Source organism: Gadus morhua, chromosome 18 (genome assembly GCF_902167405.1).
Source record: "Gadus morhua chromosome 18, gadMor3.0, whole genome shotgun sequence".
In the NCBI taxonomy this organism is placed as follows: domain Eukaryota; kingdom Metazoa; phylum Chordata; class Actinopteri; order Gadiformes; family Gadidae; genus Gadus; species Gadus morhua.
In genome coordinates this window covers 1,673,729-1,686,832 of record NC_044065.1, presented here as the reverse complement: position 1 = coordinate 1,686,832, position 13,104 = coordinate 1,673,729, and the positions used below count along the sequence as shown (strand labels likewise).

The window sequence follows — 13,104 nt, the reverse complement described above, 5'->3', positions numbered from 1 at the left end:
ATTTTTGTTTGATGAAGCTTGATAGACTCTTGGAGGAACACATAGCATATTCAAACAGCCTTTAATCAAGCCATTGAAAAACTTGAAACATTGGAGTATAGCAGAGTTATAACACAAAAGATTTATACACAATAAGGATTGTGTACGGAGGATAATCAAAATTGCTGCTGAGGGTGTGAATCGAATTCACACCGTTGTTCGGGGAATCGAACCACAGTTCAGACGCTGGAAATCTTGTGGGGTAGTTGTTGGAGCGCTGTTGCGTTGGTGTAGGTCAGGTTCTGGTACGTGTGCTCGTCTTCAGCTTCCCGTCCCTGCATGGCCTCCAGGAGGCAGTGGTGCAGGAACACGTACTGGGACTAACACGGGTCACATGGTTTAGTATTTATAAATAGGACCAATTTAATATTCATTTCTTAAATAGAAGATCAAGTTAAACGATGTGTGACTTTGTCTGAAGATAAATACATCAACGGGATGCAAAGTGGCTTTTATCGTCAGTTCATCAATGTAGCGATCAATAGCTTTACTGACAATACATCTGTCAGGATGAATAGCTTTATGGACATACCTTCGTCTTAATAAGATAGCCTACATAATTATACTGACAGTACCTCAGTAAAGATAAATAGCTTTATTGACAGTACCTCCGTTTGAAGATAAATAACTTCACTGACAGTACCTCCATTTGAAGATAAATAACTTTATTGACAGCAGTACCTCGGTCTGCACCATGAGGGGGCGGGAGAGTCTCATCTTGTGGACGAACGTCGCCACATCCACCACCGCCTCCGTCTCCAGCTGCTGCAGCAGCACGTCTAGCGCGACCAGCGTTCCGGTCCGGCCCACACCCGCACTACAGCGACATGAAGTACACGATGGTGCAGATGTGAATGGCATCTTCACTGTGTTAAACCACGTTTTAAAAGATGCACATGTTCCTTTAGAGGGCCAGAGTTCTAGACCGGAGGGCGGCTCGAGTTGTGGAAGTGAATCGACTGTTGTGTTATTGTTTGTTTTAAGTAAAAATGTGCTTTTTATCAACAACATTGTGCATCAAGGAAACTCTTTTTCACACCGATATTATACATCCGTTATATATACCTGCTATCAGGTACCTGTTCATCCCATGCTTGAACCTAGACACACATTATGTACATTAGGGCTGTGCCGATTTATTTATAATTGTCTTACCGGTGTAAGTACCATATTGGCTCGGCTACCAGATCGGCTCGGGGTCCGTCGTCTGCTGATTACGTCACACAATACGCTATCTACAGCAATAAGGTCTTTTATGGCTTAAATTAAGGAGCCTGTAATGATCTTTCATTTTGAACATAGACCTTCCATTCCCAACCTATCTGTATGGATAGTTTTCTTCTAAAAACAAAACATCCCTCGGAATCATCTTGGCTGTTAAGATAAGCCGTCTGTGTTGCCAGATTGGGCACATTTTCAGCCGGATTTGGCTACTTTGAATCACGTTAGGCTGGAAACGGGACATATGCCCAATCTGGCAACACAAACAGAAACTAGACATAGACCTACTCGCGCTCACACATGTGCTCGCTGTTGCCTCGTGGTTGCTATGACTACAGCCAGAGCTACAGCACAAAAACAGCCAATCACAACTGTCCGACGTACAGCCAATCACAATGTACGCCCATTCAAGCGTACAGCCAATGATATTGTGTAACGTAATCAGCAGACGACGGACCCCGAGCCGATCTGGTAGCCGAGCCGATATGGTACTTACACCGGTCCGGATCGACAGTCACCGCAAACAAACTCAAACGACCGTGACAACCACCATCAAGCCAAGGATCTACGCATCATCTCCTCCCAGTCCTTTCCTGAAATAATTTACATGTGTGCGCTCATGCTTTGTGAGGGCATAACTTTGGTAGCACAAATATCCACGTTCGTCATGCGTGAGCGACGCGTTCTGTCAAGTCTGTGAAGCGTGCCATCGCTGCAGACAGTTGGAGAACGCAACGAATCGCCGCCCTCTGACAGAAAGTTGACTGCTGAAAGATAGTCTGTGAAACCGTAGACATGCCAGACGACCCAAGCTGTCCGTAGAGGTGTGTGTGTGTGTGTGTGTGTGTGCGTGTGTGCGTGTGTGTGTGCGTGTGTGCGTGTGCGTGTGCGTGTGCGTGTGTGTGTGCGTGTGTGTGTGTGTCACCTGCAGTGCACCAGGGTGGGGGACCCGTCCCCCTCCTGCTCGATGTGGTGCCGTAGCAATTCCCGGAACTGGAGCAGCGGCCAGGTGCCCTCGGGAACGCCGTGGTCGGGCCACGCCCTGAAGTGGAAGTGTTGGACGGAGCGCTGCTCGGAGGTGGCCCTCTGGGGGGGGAGACACAACCTGTTACCCCCAAGTTACACTCCGGCGGCGGCATGAACGCGTCCACGCTTCTACGAGGAATACAGAGCAGACTTGTGTTTCTCGTGGTTCCAGAATATTCTGTATTTTTTCCTGTAGCTTTTGGGGTCAGCTGGAACAGGGTACCGGATCCGACCGGTCGCTAACGCTGTTAATGTGCATATCATTTCAGGTGGTTCCATTTTTAAAGAGGTTTCTCCAAGTGTTGAAGTTTGTACACTTTACAGTGCGTGCACAACATATACTTAATCGTGAGGTGGGAGTATAAGCGTACTAGGCGGTTCTGGGTGAATGCACGACGATAGCTGTACATGCAGACCCTGAGGTGCCCATGTGATGGGAGGTTGTGTTACGTTTTTGACGGTGAAGCTTCGTATGGTCCAGTGGGGCTGAGTCTGCTCCGAGGCGCTGGTGACCAGGAGGTCTCCGTACAGACACGGAGTGTAGTCCAGGGGCCAGTACTGCTCACACTTAGGCTGGAGACACAGGACAGGCTCACTGGATCTGTTCTCTGGTTTGTTGGGGTTAACCCCATGTATCATCTAGTTGGTTGGGGTTAACTAGATATATTCTCTAGTTTGCTAGGGTTAACCGAAACTAGTTGGTTTGGGTTAGTTGGTTAACTAGATAGTTTAGATACCTGGTAAGGGTCATTTGGTTCAGGTTAACTCTATTCTCTGGTTGGTTGTGGTTAGTTGGTTTGGAATAACTACCTCAAATGTATAGCTGGTTAGGGTTGACTATCTCCATTCTGTAGTTGGTGACGGTAAGTTACACACGCGCCAGTATCTCGCGGACGGGATCGGTTGGCTTTGCGGTCCGTTAGCGACGTCGTCGCCCAGCACTCACCCGGTCTCCCTCGATGCAGTTGGTTACCATGGCGATGGCCCGCACACCCTGCTCCCAGACCATCCTCCAGAAGTCGTCCAGGGTCCCGGCCAGGGGACCCTGCGCCGCGATGTACTCTTTGCTGCCGCTGTAACCCTGGCAACACCCAAACACACCTCACTTTCCCGCCCTCACCCAGTCACCGTGCGTCCAGAAGGGCTGGTCCCAGACGTGCCAGTGCCTCGACCCCCCCGTGGCCCTGGCTCCACGGACTGTTTGTGCATTGTCATTACCGTGTTAAAATAGTGAGATCAATATTTACCTTAAACGTGACAGATCATACCACCAGGTGTGAGTGGGATACAAGCCGGTACAAGCCGCATTGAAAATCTGCCTCTTCTGACATCACAAGTGGGCGTGTCCACCTAGATGTGTGCTGGATAGATCAGTCTACCAGCCTACCCAGCTGTAGCAAACGTTGCTCATCTATCCGTCGTACATCTAGGTGGACCGGCCCACTTGTGATGTCAGAAGAGGCTGATTTACAAAACGACTTGTAACGGCTGATCACACTCACACCTGGTGGTATCATATGTCCCCTTCTATGCTCTCTGTGGTCCAGCGGTCAATCATACTAATGTTCAAATGAAACATTTGATTACCGGCAGGTAGCTGGCATTGATGTAGTCCGAGTTCTCCTGCTCGATCTGCGGGGAGAGCTTCACCCGGCACCAGTCATCTAGCACAGGGGACCACAGGTAAGAGGAACCTAGACCACCAGTCATCTAGCACAGGGGACCACAGGTAAGTGGAACCTAGACCACCAGTCATCTAGCACAGGGGACCACAGGTAAGAGGAACCTAGACCACCAGTCATCTAGCACAGGGACCACAGGTAAGAGGAACCTAGACCACCAGTCATCTAGCACAGGGACCACAGGTAAGAGGAACCTAGACCACCAGTCATCTAGCACAGGGGACCACAGGTAACTAGTGGAACCTAGACCACCAGTTTACTATAACAAGGAGTTTAACGTTTAGTTCAACTACCGACCAGAGATCACCTTACACAAATAGTTCAACGTTAAGTTTAACTACACACCAGCGGATGACTTAAACCACGGGTCAATAAATTAACTACAGCGTGAGCAGATAAACCAGATGGACTTTATCCCTACTGAGCCTCATTCCTCCAGGAAGTAATAGACCGGGAGAAATATTCATTTCTGGCATTTAACGGATGGATTGCCCACTATGGATTTCAACGTAGCATGGCTTTATGTAAAACTATTTATCTTACACCTAATTATTGTGTGCCACATGCGCTCCTACATAGCTTGTTATATGTATTAAGTTATAATAAGCGTAACGTTCTTGTACGCTCTTCTGATTGGGCTTTCCCGGGAGATCTTTAGACGCACTTGTGAACTTAAGTCCTACAGTTGAACTTTGGTTTCCAGGTTAACTTTTTGGTGAATTTAAGACTTAAAGCTGAACTTCAGACGTACAGGTGAGCTGTAGAACTACAGGTAACCTGTAGACCAACAGATTAACTTAAGTCCTAAAAGTGAATTTAAAACCTACACGGCAGCACGTTGGTGAAGCGGTTCTTGACCTTGTTGTCTGGGAAGGTGGCTGCCTTACAGGGGTTCTCCGTACCGACAGGGATGAAGTTCTGTAGGGAAACAGACCATAATACATCACCGGGCTAGGCTGAGGCTGATGTAGGCTGTAGGCTGATGAGTGCTGGGTCTACGAGGTTGATGTTTACCTCGTACTCTTCGCTGAAACCCCGGTTATCGTCCCGGCTCATCTTCTGGACGTGGTCCTCAAACAGATCCGCTTGGATGGGCCTGGAGACAGCACAACAGATGGTTCACACCGGCAGCTGGCTGGGAGGAAACAGGTGAGAAGGTGTGTACAGGTGGAGACACTGCTATCCCTACTTGTAGGTGTCCGAAGGTGAGGACCAGCCCAGGAAGTCAGGCCTGTATATGTGGGAAGGAACGAGAAGAGAATGGTTTTACTCCGAGAGTTCATTAGAGAGTCCTATTAACTACATGAGGGGGTGTGGTCTATAGACCTACCTGGGGGTGTGGTCTAACTGTGAGGGGGTGTGGTCTATAGACCTACATGGGGGTGTGGTTTAACTGAGGGGGTGTGGTCTATATAACTACCTGGGGGTGTGGTTTAACTGAGGGGGTGTGGTCTATAGACCTACGTGGGGGTGTGGTTAACTGTGAGGGGGTGTGGTCTATAGACCTACCTGGGGGTGTGGTTTAACTGAGGGGGTGTGGTCTATAGACCTACATGGGGGTGTGGTCTAACTGTGAGGGGATGTGGTCTATAGACCTACCTGGGGGTGTGGTTTAACTGTGAGGGGGTGTGGTCTATAGACCTACCTGAGAGGATGGGGCCAATTGGGGAGTGGGCGTGGCCTAACACCTACCGACGGATGGGCTTTGGTCTTCTCCGCTTCCAGAATAACACTCCCAGAGCTACCAAGAGCAGTACGAGCAACGCAGACGACACAGACCCCGCGATCACCCCTGCAGGAGGTAAACACAGGTTATGACGCTGTAGGCTATCCATGGCTAGTGAAGCTGGAGGTAGCTCCACGCTACACGTGAAGGGACCCAGTCTGGATATGTGAGGGAGAGGACAGGGGACAGGATAGATGTTCTATACTGTATCTATGAGGCTGTCTATATACCTGTAGCGTCAGTACGACAGTCCAGGGTTTGGACAGCGCTCCTTCGGGGTCCAGACAAGAGGCAGGCGGTGACCTGGTAGGTCCTGGCCGGCTGGAGCCCGCTCAGAGAGGCGGAGAGCCCCCCCCTGTCGGGGTGAGTCACCGTCTCTCTGCCCACCACGGTCACCTCCACGCCCGACCACACGCCGGCCGGCGGAGCCCAGTGCACCACGATGGTGCCCGCCCCCCCGCAGACACAACGGGCGCTGATGTCTGGCGGAGCTGGACAGCGGGCAGAACCAGTTAGAACCAGTTAGAACCAGCCAGAGTCGGTAAAAAAAACGAGTTGGATCCATTCGAAACTCAAGACCATTCGGTACTTGCAAGCCCAAAGCAGAATGCACCGGTCAAACCCACTTCAAAGCCGTTCAAAACCAGTTGCTTTCACACTCAGCCAACACTGCTGAACACTACACAGTAGTGTATAGTATATCAGTATTAAAGAAAAATCTGTGTTTTTTTTTCTGTTGGATGATATAAAGCAACTGTGTCTCTGTGGAGAGAGAAGTGTGTATATGGGCATCAATCAGTAACCCTGTACCTCTTAGTAGGAAGTTAGTATGTTTATGGCTATTCGCAGTAACCTTACCTCTGAGGAGGAAGTTAGTAGGTTCATGGCTATTTGCAGTAACCTTATCTCTGAGTAGGAAGTTAGTAGGTCTATGGCTATTCGCAGTAACCCTGTATCTCTGGATTCGGTGGACTCACGTAGGGTGAGGTTGTGCTGACACTGCTCGAAGGTCTCGTATTTCACAATCAGGGTGTAGGTGGCCCCCGGGTAGAGACCGGTGAGCAGCACGGTGTTTGCAGGGTCCAGGGTGGCGCTGTGGGTCCCTGTTCCGTTACTGGCCGAGACGTGATTGAATGCTCCCACGATGGAGGCCTTGATGGTAGAGTCGGTGACCCCCCACTCCACAGCAGAACAGTTTATGGCTAAAACAAACAAATCATTCTTTATTGCAGTCAGGTTATGATTAAGGTCGGGTTATGATCCAATGTTTACGCCTTATCAAGGTATATTGTAGGCTATTGGTGGCCAGTAAAGCACGGTTCTAATCCCTTCTCTCTTCCGCACTCTTTCACACTGTAAACTCATTCTCGTAGCCACACATATGGGAATGAGATTACCGTGTGAATGAGTGCTGTATGGACGAGAACTCTGGCTGAGAGTACTTTGCGGCAAAGTACTATGGGTTTGAGTATGTGAGTGCCTATGCGATGTCACTGAGAATACTGTGTGGATGAGTACTTTGTGACAGAGAGTACTTTGTTGATGAGTATTATGTGATGGAGGGTTTTGTGTTGACGATGTACTATGTGACAGAGGGTACTGTGTGGATGAGTACTGTGTGAATGTGAGTACTACCAGAGGGAGATTACTTTGTGAAGGAGTGCTATGTGAGTGATAGCACATTGTGGAGGACTACTTTGTGGATGAGTACTGTCGGTCTTACTGGTGACGGCGTAGTTCTTGTAGGTGGAGCTGTTGACCCCCCCGTAGGTGGCGATGATGCTGTAGTCGTAGCGCGTCCCCTCCTGCAGGAGGACGACGGTGACGGTGACGGTGTTGGAGACCCACAGGGCCTCTGTCGCCTCGGGGCTGATGGTCTGATTACCGAAGAGGAGGACGTAGCTGGATTTAGCCTTCCTGCTCCAACTCAGCTCCACCTCCCTCAGGGACGGCCTCACGGTCACCATGGTTACCGCTAGCGGAGCTGAGGATGAAAGAGACGGTTACGCCGCGCACAGTCGCTACGCCTTTCCCCATTGCACCTTGTAACCATAGTGATGGAATTAACCACGAGGGGGAAGCTTGAGTGTAACCATGGCAATGTAGTCAGCTCCCACTGTCTAACCATGGAGATGAGAGTATCTGTGTAAACATGGTGATGAAGGTATCTGTGTTACCATAGTGATGAGGTTAACTACCACTGTGTTACCATGGAGACGAAGGTGATAACCACTGAAGTTAATAACCATGGGGATAAAGGTATCTGCGTTACTGTGGTGATAAGGTTAACTACCTCTGTGTTACCATGGAGATGAAGGTGATAACCACTGAAGTTAATAACCATGGTGTTAAAGGTATCTGGGTTACTGTGGTGATAAGGTTAACTACCTCTGTGTTACCATGGAGACGAAGGTGATAACCACTGAAGTTAATAACCATGGGGATAAAGGTATCTGCGTTACTGTGGTGATAAGGTTAACTACCTCTGTGTTACCATGGAGACGAAGGTGATAACCACTGAAGTTAATAACCATGGGGATAAAGGTATCCGGGTTACCATGGGGATGAGGATATCTGCGTAACCATGAGGACAGAGGCTACAAGCAGTGTGTTACCGGTGACTGCGTGGACGGAGGTTCCAGAGCTGCTGACGTTCTCCAGCCGGCTGTAGACGGTGAACGTGTAGTTGGTGGCCGAGCACAGAGCCGACTCCGTGTGGTTGACCCACGTCTGCCCCGCCAGCGCCCCCACCACGCTGGTGCCGTGGTTCCCCTCGCCGTCGCTGTACTCCACCAGGTAGGTGGAGACATTCTGCACCGCACTCCACTGCAGGCGTATGCTGCTGGAGTTCTGGCCCACCGCCCGCACACTGCCCGTTCTTTCAGGAGCTGAGGAACCACACGACGACGACGACGACGACGACGACGACGACAACGAGGACGACGATGAAGAGAAAAAGATAAGAGGAAGAATTTAGCTTTAAGGTAAACAGAGGAACACAGGGTTTAACTGAATTACTTAAATGCTGAAGTCAAGCAACAGGCAACTGTCAATCATGCTAAAATGTAATGCCTGTACACCTGTAAACCATAAGAAACATGGCATCAAATTGAAACCAATCTACATCATGGGAAACCTATACACAACACTACCATTTAGAAAATGAAATACAATAAAAACCCAAACGAGAGTAAGTAGGTATATATGTGAATTACCATTAACATCAGCATGCATATGATTTTACATTGACCACAGACATAAGTAGACCACTCACGATAAACAGGGCTAGCATCAGTAGCGTGTTCCTCAGACCTCTAAAAGTCGCTCATGGATATGGAGATATCTCACCAGTCAGAGCCCTGATGCTGACCCCAGAGCTGCTGTGCGCCTGCTCCTCGGTGTAGAGGGTGAAGTTGTACCACCTGGCGGGGTCCAGACCTTCAACAGTGTAGCTCATGATCCCAGCAGGACCTCCTATTATGGTCCTACTGTTCTCCTCAAACCGCAGGGTGTAGTTGAAGCTGTTGAGGGAGGGGTTCACACCTCCCTCAACAGCTGGCACACTCCAATTCAGGGTGATGCTCGACTCCGTTTGGTTCACGGCTGTGAATTGCTCTGCATTTGGAATAACTGAGAGAGAACCAGGCAGTCAATAAAGACAGTCAGTCAACATTAGTTACAGTCAGTCTACCAAAGTGAGTCAGTCAATAGTGGTTAGTTAGTCAATAGTTCCAGTCAGTTATCCATAGTTCGTCAGTCAATAGTTAGTCAGTCAACAATAGTTACAGTCAGTCACCAATAGTTAGTTGGTCAATAGTTACATTAGTCAGTCAATAGTTACAGTCACAGGCTATATTAAATAAAGTAAATCCTAAATATTAGATCTACTTGGAGCTGGAGTTGTTGGTGTGTTTGTCGTGGACACCGGCGTTGTTTCCGTGGTTTCAGACGTTGCGGTCCTTGGCTCCCCAGTGGCCACAGATCTGGGGCCTAATACATCCTGCGTCAGTACAGATGGTGACGTCTCCGTGGAGACAGGCGTTGGGGAAGTAGGTGTTGTTGTCATGGAAACCGATTGTGTAGATGCGGTAGAGGGAGTCTGGGTTCCTGTGGTGACCGATGCCGTTTGAGGTGTTGTTCCCACGTACGAAGAGGGTTCGGACACAGAGGGTGTATGTGTTGTCACGGAGACTGGCGGTAGAGCGGTCGTAGGCGTTGCCATGGACACTGACGATGTAGGGGCTGCACGGTCGCCACTCGCTGGCAGGGAAGTGGATGTGGGGGTTGTGGTGAGACCATGACCCTTATAAAGGACAGAGAGCAGGAGAAGTTCAGTGGTGGTGAACTTGACCCAATAGAAGACAGAGTAAAGAGGATGTGTTGCTAAAAGTGAACCGAGTGGGAACAGAGGATGTTGAGTGGTGGTAAAGATGAACATTATAAAGGAACAGAGGGGTGGTAAACATTAACTGTCAAAAGGAACTGAGGATGTGGAGTGGTGGTGAACATTAACCATATATAGGAACAGAGAACAGAAGATGAAGAAGTTCAGTTCACACCTGGCATTAGAATGTGTCTTCACATGCTTCTTGGGCGACTCACTTCCTCCCCAATGCAAATCAACAAGTACATAAGGTCTACCTCGAACTGTCTACAACAGGGCTCTTCAACGTTTTCCAGGACCCCCTGTTGAAGACCTCTGGTCTACAATATGCACGCTAATTCCTTGCATGAACAAGGCCAGAGAGGGGAACATGGACGTTGATATACTGAATCTGCCACAGCAGCATTTCGGCGCTCTCCTCGTAGTTTCGCCATCGGCGGTCATGTGTCTCTGAGTCTCGTAAGGAAGTCGCTGGGATTTCAACTGTTTAGAAAGAAATAGAGCAACTTCTCCTTTGCCATGGACCTTGGCTTAATAATAAACCACACTTTTCTTCAATATGAGAAGTTCTTTTTTCCCCAGAATTCATGTTTGAAAGCCAGACACAGACACACATGTAAAACATTCAGCATCAACTGCTAAATGGGGTACCCATATAATCCATAATCCTTAACCTATAGAAATACTTTAATGTTGACTATGGAGACGGGTTCATAATTTTAGCAATTACATATCAAAAAAAGAATTATTGAAAGCAAGGGTGTTTTAATTGGATATTATTAGTATGATGAGGATGTGATGGGTGTGTGTGTGTGTGTTAATCAGGACTGAGCAGAATTGTAAAGGGGATATAAGGACCTTCTAATCTTGTTTCTAAACTACATCCTGTCTCAGACCACAGTGGCCATCTCGAACACATAACACATTTTTTCAGAAGAACTTCATGTGGTCAAATCTGTAGTTTATATTGTACAATTGATATGGTATTTTTTTACTATGTCTTGCATTCTTTTTTTATCTCATCTCATTTCTTTATCTCGTGATAATCTTTACCTTGAACGTTTAACACACACAGTTAGTGAGTGAGTGAGTGTGTGTTTGGAGGGTTATTAAGTGAGTGTGTGTGTGTGTCTGTGTGCCTGTTTGTGAGTGTTAGAAAGTGAGTGTGTGTGTGTCTGTTTGTGACTGTGTTTGTGTGTGTGCGTGTGTCTGTGTGTCTGTTTGTGAGTGTTAGTAAGTGTGTGTGTTTGTGTGTGCGTGTGTGTGTGTGTGTGTGTGTGTGCGTGTCTGTTTGTGTGTTTGTGAGTGTTAGTGAGTGTGTGTGTGTGTGTGTGTGTGTGTGTGTGTGTGTGTGTGTGTGTGTGTGTGTGTGTGTGTTTGTCTGTGAGTGAGTGTGTGTGTGTGTGTGTGTGTGTGTGTGTTTGTCTGTGTGTGTGTGTGTGTGTGTGTGTGTGTGTGTGTGTGTGTGTGTGTGTGTGTGTGTGTGTGCGTGCGTGCGTGCGTGTGTGTGTGTGTGCGACTCACCACGGTGGAGCTCACACAGAGCAGCAGCAGCAGCAGCCCCCCTGCGCCCCCCCTCCCCCTGCTGGGGCCCATGTCCTGTCCGCCGGGCTCCCGGGGCCTCCAGGTGGGTGCTACAGGTTAGCTCCTCATAGCGTCCGGAATAGAGCTGCGGTCTGACTCGATGCTTCCCTCCTCGCCGCTCAGAGACTACTGCTCTCCGCTCAGCTCCATCTCGACCTTTACCCCGCCTCAACTTCCTCATTACGCCCTGCTGTCACACACTCACTTCACACTGTCTGAGTTAAATACATGTTGTGCGTATATATGGTTAGATATTTATTACAATTGGTAATTAATAAGTTCATTACATCAATGTCTATATGTTATTGTTATGTTTATGGTTTAATCACTTTATTTATATATATATATTTATATATATATATATATATATATATATATATATATATATATATATATATATATATATACATAGTATGCCCAACTATAGCTTTTGCTATATATATAGGGTTATTACTATTTATAAATATATATAACTAAATATTACTATCTATATAATCTAGTTTCTTCTAATCTGTATATTTCGGCCTACATACAACAAATAATTATATTATTTTATATTGAAAATACATCTATATTATAACTGTTAATTGTAATATTAGTATTGTAATATTAGTATGTGTATCAGGGATGGAAATTAACACCCACCACACGCCATTTGCGGGTGGATTTGTATTGTGGCGGGTTAATTGTGTCACTTCACCCGCCTCTCTGTCGGTAATACTTTCCAGTCAGGTCCGATCAAATTTGCATATTCAATACATTCGTCATACGGCGCTGCGCAGTTCCACAACCATTACTGTCAACATCCGGCCCACACACACACTTACTAACACACAAACACAACACACACACACACGCACACACACACACACACACACACACACACACACACACACACACACACACACACACACACACACTTACTAACACTCACAAAGAGACACACACACACACACACACACACACACACACACACACACACACACGGCCCCCTTCTTCTTCTACGCCTCTCTTGCTGAACTGCGACTGTCAACATCCGGGATAATATACCGGTAACTAACAGCTCTCAAGTCTCACTCATTCGGCGTGAGACACACGCAATTCGGAAGAAGACGATTGGTGTGTCTCATAGACGTTGTCATCGTCTTGCCGTCCCTCCCCGTTCTGTGATTGGTTCCCCATCTCGCAGCGCGAAATGAAATTGCGCGCAAGGCAGCATGGCTATTATTGCTGCGTTTTATTATCCATCCGTTTCGGAGGTCCGAGGACGTTGCCTAGCGACACGCACAAACACGCCCATTTTCCTCGGACGGCGAACACGCCATCTCGGCTGTACTCAGTGGTTACCGAGCAAAATTCCAAGAAAGAATTCAAGATGGCTGCGCCCAGTGTGACTTGAAGCATGAACTGTTTTCATTGTGCTTGGGCCTGGCAATTTCAAT

The 13,104-nt window shown here is 47.9% G+C and overlaps 1 protein-coding gene across 1 annotated transcript; it reads right to left on the bottom strand.

Annotated features, from left to right (window-relative positions):
* Positions 1-45: 45 nt before the first annotated feature.
* Positions 46-11,803, bottom strand: LOC115531674 (receptor-type tyrosine-protein phosphatase H). Its single transcript, XM_030341060.1, has 17 exons — positions 11,603-11,803; positions 9,583-9,997; positions 9,043-9,324; positions 8,310-8,582; positions 7,418-7,678; positions 6,672-6,896; positions 5,925-6,185; positions 5,661-5,760; positions 5,158-5,199; positions 4,983-5,064; positions 4,796-4,886; positions 3,874-3,950; positions 3,233-3,367; positions 2,737-2,859; positions 2,186-2,346; positions 721-856; positions 46-359 (listed from the first exon to the last, which is right to left on the bottom strand). The coding sequence occupies exons 1-17, from the start codon at positions 11,672-11,674 to the stop codon at positions 219-221; spliced, it is 2,877 nt and encodes a 958-aa protein (XP_030196920.1). The 5' UTR covers positions 11,675-11,803; the 3' UTR covers positions 46-218.
* Between the last annotated feature and the right edge of the window lie 1,301 nt (positions 11,804-13,104).

Coding starts and splice junctions, on each gene's coding strand:
- LOC115531674 (XM_030341060.1), bottom strand. CDS start 11,674: ATGGGCCCCAGCAGGGGGAGGGGGGGCGCAGGGGGGCTGCTGCTGCTG. Junction 9,325..9,582: donor ACCAACAACTCCAGCTCCAA/GTAGATCTAATA, acceptor GTTCTCTCTCAG/TTATTCCAAATGCAGAGCAA. Junction 5,761..5,924: donor CTGTCGTACTGACGCTACAG/GTATATAGACAG, acceptor TACCTCCTGCAG/GGGTGATCGCGGGGTCTGTG.